Genomic DNA, 7,036 nt, shown 5'->3' with positions numbered 1-7,036 from the left:
TCGTTAGGCCGAGCAAACGCGTATGCAGCAGAGAAATGGGGAATAAATGCAGCGCAAGCATGTGCAGTGGCATCGAAGAGAACTAAAAAAAAAAAAGCCAAACAAGCAATAACAAATTCGGCAAGCGGAATCAACGAGCATGGGCAGGTCGCTATCTAGAAAGCCGTTCGTGATAGAAACCCCTTTAGATTGCATTTATATATTACAAAAAAGCGCTTGATTCTGTAGACACCCCTGCAGTGCTTGAAGAATCGAAGGACCAGGGAATAGAGAAGACGTACGAAAGACTTTCAGGGGACGTATACAGGGAATGTACGGGTAGGATAATCCTTCAGATCAGGACGGTGGTGATGCGAAAAGACAGTATTCCCGCACGATTGTTTACAGCCTGTCTGAAGAGGGTACTAAAGAAGCTTGAACGGGAGAAATCAAGGATAGGAGTAAGTGGAAAACGCTTGAGCCACTTGCGATTTCCGCATTACATTATATTGCTCCGTCAATCAAGAGAACAACTGCAAAAAAAGTGAAGTAAGCTCACACTAACGCGCAATACTTGAAGGTAGTGAAGCTGTACGAAAACTTCACGACTACCACGCCGGTTTAAGTACACGATTGCAGCCGATTTGCTTTTTCTTCACTGCCACAACGACCTATACTCCATCATTGCTGCTATAAGTGTGAGCTTCCTTCATTTTTGTTTTGTTTGATGTGATAATCATTGGACATCACCTTGGAGGGGCGTATACGTTATGACGTGTCTTTCTCGTACCGAGCCAGTGTTGCACGATTACGGCGAATGCTGGAGTTCTTTTTTTTTTCAATCTTTGCCAATCCCCCTAAGTCGGTATGCATGGCTTGAGGAACGGGCGCAGGGGACGCTGGGCGGTCGTCGCGAGGAACGCAGACACGAGCGCTCGGCATTTTCTTGGTATTTTTAACTGTGGACACAAAAAATTACTATGTGCTAAACAGCTTCGCCATTAAAAATGCTTGAGCAACTGAACGAAGAAAATCCCATAATAGGGTTAGATGTGAATATGAAGTAATCGAAGCTAATGTTAAACAGACATGTAGAAAGCCTCACTTTTAACGCACGTCACGGAGTACTTCAGGATGTGGGTCGTCAGGCGGATCCGAAAGATGAGAGGATCCCATACCTTGAGTCCCAGAATTTAAGATCACAAAACTTCAGGTTTGGGTTCCCAATATGAATCCCAAGGCCTTAGGCTTTCTTTCAATGATGGTTGCTCGATGTGTAACCGCGTAAGATTACTGTTCGCAACAATGCACGCTCGTCTTGTTCGCATCCAGTATACACGTTAGACTCCGTTCACTTTTCCGGCGCTGAGCTTGACGTCGGATAGCATACATCCGCCATCTTTGACGAAGGTATCGTGCAACCCCTACCATACACGCATACTACACCAAGCACAGCTTCCGCAGCGGCCGAGAATCGAACTCGCGACCTCTCGGACAGTGCCTGTTCAGTCAGGCGCTGCCCCTAGTTCTCGCTATCAGCCGGAGCAACATGGAAGCTTTGTTGCCAGCGTACGCGGGCGTTGTTGGATCGAAATTGTTCATTTACAAATCACTGCTACAGTAAACGCAGGGCTGCCGCAGGCTACGACTGTTTATTTTGCTTCTGTCCACAACAGGCCACTCAAAGGCTCTATTAGCAAGTCCTGATTGCGGCGCCCCGCTTTTGATCAGCGAACACGGAATGGCACGCGCCGGGAAAAGCCCGCCCGGACGCCTGAGAAAGAACGATAAGCTGGAAGCCGCGCCCGCTGTTAAACAAACAAACCGAGCGGATGCGCTGGCGGCTCGCTTACGACAGACGCGTGGGCGCGAGCTCGGTGAGGGGTAGCAGGCGCGCGCGCGCGCGGGCATTTCTGGGGGTGCGGAAACCGCCGAGCTCTGCAGCAGACGACAGGCGGGCGCCAGCCGCCGCCGACACCGCGCGGCCGTACACGCCATCATGGGGCTGCCCCGACTTGACGTCTGGTTTGCCGGCTCGGACGACGATCTGCCGTCTTTCTCGTTCGCGCTGTCTCTAGCATTCCTCAACTCCCCGGGCGGAATACTGACCATCGCCGAAATCGCAAGTAGAGCTTCTCAAATCGCTGTGCTGCTTTTGTGATAGCGCGGTTCACTTGGCGGCGGAGAACACCGCCCATGCTATACTTCGCACGCGCAACGCCTGGCGCGGTCAAGTAAGTGCGTGGCCAGGCTGCTGAGGAACCACCTAACAGTCATTCCAGAAATATCACGCTACTTTCTTATCATCTCCGGCCGGCCGTTTTCAAGCACACCCAAATGCCGACCTGCATTGCTTGAACCGTATAGTAAACAAAACACACAGGTATACGGGTACTGTCCAGACTTAGAATCAATGTATTGATTTCCGCCTTCTTTCATCCGCTGTTTCGCCGTTAACGCTTCACTCGCTTCTCGCGCGCTTTTGGCGTTTATCAGCTCAATCGGCAGGTGGCGCGAGCTCCGTACGAATTTGCAGCTTGCTGTGAACAGTGAAACCGAGTTACCTAGTATCTGGGTGTGTATTCAAATACGTAAATATAGGTTTATTCACACCAATAAACTAAAGTGGAATTCTGAATTGTGTTCGTGTCAAAAAGGGCCATTTTGCGTCCGTTTCAACCCTGACGAATTTCTTGTTGCGTGGTCTCAGACGTGCGCAAAAAAGAACGCCCCCCCCCCACACACACACACACCCGTTTGCGTCACTTTCAGGTGGTTTGCCTGCAGCCAATGAAGGCTCGCTGGAGACGGACATGAAATGGACCAAACTGAGAATTGCGCCCGTTCTGTTGCTTTGCGTGGTTAAACCCTCATCGTAAACGATCCATATATATATATATCTAGTCTGGAAACACAAAAACTCACACAGAGCACGAAAAAATAAGGTAAGTTGAGACAGATACACACGAGAAAAAAATTAAAAAATAAAAATAAAAGTTTACTGTCGTTTCAGGAAGTGGACTTCCGCTCTTCAGACTGAAGAAAGGAAGTCCTCTTGCTGAAACGTCAGTAAACTTTTATTTTTAGTTTTAATGTTTTCCCGTGTGTCTCTGTCTCTACTTACCTTATATATAAAGAATGCTTGTGCGAGGCTTTGCCCCGATTCTGAATCTATTCCTTCACGTTTCAGTCTTATTCTTGTCGAATCTTACAAAAGGCGTTACAGATATCCAGCACACTCTTTCTGCTTCACCAGAGTGCACCTGAGTGACCAACGGCTGCAGCATCCGAGGAAGCGGAATCCACAACTAAGGGGGCGGGCGTAGGATTCGATTAAATATAGCAAACATTATGATGTACGTGTAGCTGCTGCAGGGGGACGTACACGTCCAAATCAGGCCTGGCTTTTGCTCACCCACCAGGTTACCATCCACAGCCGGGGCGTGGATGGGTATAACCCGCGTGGGCTCGGGTCAGTGAAGCCGCAAATACAAAAGGCCTACAAATGTAGGCACCCCTGCGGAGCTCGCGACCGTAGTGGCGCTGCTCACCTTACGAATCTTCTCTGTAACTTCACGCAATGCAAAACGCCATGCTTGCATTCTGTAAAGTTGGAGAGCACGGCATTTTTCGAGCCCTGTGGTATGCTGGGCCTCGCCATTGTCCTTCCTTGCATCCGACCACTGCTCATTCGGATGTTTTCTAGTGAAGCCGACCTACTGGTTTTTTAGAATATACGTCGTAGAGAAAATATTTTCGCCAATCGTATATCATCCAGACAGGGTCTAAATGTGTTTCTTCGCTTCGTCGTATTATATTGCTACACCTATTTTTTTGTATGTCGTACAATGAAATATGGTATATGGATGGAAGACGCAAAAGAGGCACAGGTACATTTCTTTAACGACGTGATTAAAGCGTCTATAACGTATAAGAAGTCACCACTTGTAGCACTTTGTGCACAATAAAATGTTTGCAGAACACCTGTACTTTTCATATTTAGAACTGTCTAAGAAGAGTTATTTGTGCGTGGATAATAGATAATACCAGCATGGACGATGAAGGGAAGTTGATCTGGATGCTTCTGATTTCACAAGTTGAGCCCTGGGACACTTTCAGACGTCCTGGAGCTGTAGATGCGGGAGGGATTCGGGCAATTGTACGAATGAGTGAGTGATTCGGGAAATTATATTACGAATTACATTCGCGTCAGCACGAGTAGGGATTAAGCCTGCCCTGAGAAAAATAAATAAATAAAAGAGCTGTCAATCCCTTCGCCCCCCCCCCCCTCCCCCTGTAAACAACCCTGTGAACAGGCCCGTTTATCCAGTCATCGGATGACAAAATTATTCCAGTTTTATGGTTTTATCGGTTAATAGCGGTGTTAACCGATAAATTTCGCAGCCCATTATAACCACATTTTTTTAAAGGTTTCCAGCGTCATCATTTTTCATTTCTCCTGCATTAAAATACACCTGCCGTAGTTCGAGATGTCTGGTTTCTAGTGCCGGGCTCAGAATGGGGATATCGTATCCCCTGACCAACCCTAATGAATTAAGAAGTAGCCAACGCATTAATGGTGGTTGCAACCGGAAAACCAGCTCACTAATGGTGCGTAACAAGCACAGAATCGTGCGTTAGTGGGGAACATCTTGCTGCCCCAACCACCCTCCATTTCACCTACGTTTATTTGCTCTCCGCGCTTTCCCTGAGTGTTCTTTCTTTCCTCGTGGGCTGTCGCTTGTGTTCGATCTTGCATCGTTGTGCTGTTCTTTTGTGGCGTTGCTTCATCAACGACGCCCGCTGGTCGTTTGGTTTCTTTCATTACGTAATCTAAACCATGACGCCAGTTGCAACGCAAGTTAGTCATTTGCTAATCATGCTACTTTGCGTTTCTGCTTGGTTTCAAGGAAACCAAGCAGCATGTCAGCACGAACTAACCTGCTACTACTACGCTTCTTGGAAGCGTTAAAATTCAATGTCCATTTTTCTTAATATCATCGACCGCCAGGACCGCCAGGATCGACCGCACGACCGAAAGGGTCGTGCCAGGACTGCATGCCATCGCTCAGTGGAAGGCATGCAGTCCTTCTCAGGAAGCTTCAAACATTGTCCACACTCAGTCTAGGGCAATCCCGTGGTTCAGCTTCACCACAATGCGCTCCATTGACCAATGCACATAGCCAACCATGAAATTTCGGCGAATGACTATGTCGAGCATACGATTTGAGTCAATCTTCGCTGAGCGCTGTGGCATCACGCATTGCGAGCACGAAGTTCTGCCTTGCGCACTGTCACAGCGCAGATCACATTTTTCAGTCAAATTGCATGCGCATTGTTGCCATTCGCCGAATTTGCTTTATTCGCGGCATGAATTGGTCACCCGAGTGCATTGCGGTGAAGCCGCACTGCGGGATTGCCTTCGAGCGTATACGGCCGTGGGGCTTTCATATTTTGATAGCCCACTCCACACACACACACACACACACACACACACACACACACACACACACACACACACACACACACATATATATATATATATATATATATATATATATATATATATATATATATATATATATATATATATATATATATATATATATATATTGGGTTCGGATCCCACCCGGCGGGCATTTTTTCACCACTTTCTTTTCGACTAAAAAAATTCTTCATCCCTTTCTATGACCCACCACAACCTCCCCTTTGCTTTCCGAGGTTTTCTTGACTGCCAACCCTTATTTTCTGTCTTATTTTCATGGAGCCCCTCATTTCCCATTTTCTGATTCGCTACATGCTTAGCGAGGGCCTCTGTTCTGGCAGTCTTGGTGCCAAAGGGAGCTTAAGAGGGTTCAACGCTGGTCGACCACTCTCGACATGTCGTAGACACTCGAGTCACGGCCCGGGGGTTAAAAAGAAGGTCCCCTTCACCCCGAGTAGTCCGAGTGGCGCTGGCTACCACCCCCAAGTGCAGGAAACAAAAATACCTTAACATAAATACCCGAGAAAGTGCTGGGGAAACAGCCCCGCCGGTAGCGTAGTGGTTATCGCACCAGACCGGTATTCTGGAGGTCGTGGGTTCGGATCCCACCTGGCGGGCATTTTTTCACCACTTTCTTTACGACTCAAAAAATTCTTCATCCCTTTCTATGACCCACCACAACCTCCCCTTTGCTTTCCGAGGTTTTCTTGACTGCCAACCCTTATTTTCTGTCATATATATATATATATATATATATATATATATATATATATATTGTGAGCGCATATGTCGTGTCACCACGGCCTGGACACTCTCAGGGACTGTTTATACACTCTGGGCAATCTCCCGCATTCCCTCCTCGCCGTGACAGTATCATTCTCATTAACATTACCCAATCCTCCTCCCTCGTGCATCATCATCATCGCTCTCGGTACGGTGTTCGGAACCCACTGGATCGCCGAACAAACGTCCCGGTTCACCCGTTGATCACGGCCTTACAAGTGGTGGAGGTTGACCTCGGTCCCGTCCTCAACGCCTTCCAAGCGCACCCCTGGAGCTCCGTTCCGGTCGCCGTTTGCCTTCAACACAGATGCAGCGTGAGGCCGGAAGCAGCCACGCTGGCGCCTCCACTCCTGCGCCTCTTGCACCAACTGGGACACAATTCTTCCATTTGTTACGTTTGCTTATAATACTGCAGTTCAACGGACCACCGGCTACTCTCCATATTTCCTCGTATTCGGCCGCGACCCATGGTTCATTCTGGACACCACATTTTTATCGGCTCCCGTGTCGACCTCAAGCCCCTCCTCAGAACAGTTCCTCTCCCGTGTAAACTATTGCCGTCGAGTGGCGCGTCTGCAGACTGAAGCCAGCCAGCACGACCGCAAGGACCGCTACGACGCCAGCCACCGTACTGTTCGGTTCTGCCCTGGTGACGAGGTCTTACTTTGGACGCCCAGTCGAAGACCAGGACTATGTGAGAAATTTCTTCACCGTTTCACAGGCCCGTACACGGTTCTTGAAGAAACATCCCCTGTCAACTATCGTGTCACGCCTAGCCAAGCTCCCTTG

The 7,036-nt window shown here is 48.4% G+C and overlaps 1 protein-coding gene across 2 annotated transcripts in view; it reads left to right on the top strand.

Moving 5' to 3' along the window:
- The first annotated feature begins 1,826 nt into the window (after positions 1-1,826).
- The window catches only part of LOC144155363 (uncharacterized), a 58,797-nt gene continuing 53,587 nt past the window's right edge, over positions 1,827-7,036 (top strand). The window contains exon 1 of one of the 2 annotated variants that reach the window (XM_077686734.1): positions 1,827-2,101. In XM_077686734.1, the coding sequence (XP_077542860.1) occupies positions 1,979-2,101 (123 nt within the window). In that variant the 5' untranslated portion in view covers positions 1,827-1,978. The remainder of the gene's footprint in view (positions 2,102-7,036) is intronic. The other variant, XR_013319561.1, reaches the window with a different exon arrangement.

This window comes from Haemaphysalis longicornis, unplaced genomic scaffold, assembly GCF_048455015.1.
Source record: "Haemaphysalis longicornis isolate Haplotype H1 unplaced genomic scaffold, Haemaphysalis longicornis Haplotype H1 scaffold_1, whole genome shotgun sequence".
Taxonomy (NCBI): Eukaryota; Metazoa; Arthropoda; class Arachnida; order Ixodida; family Ixodidae; genus Haemaphysalis; species Haemaphysalis longicornis.
The sequence above is the reverse complement of the archived record's forward strand: the minus strand, read 5'-3'. Positions and strand labels throughout refer to the sequence as shown.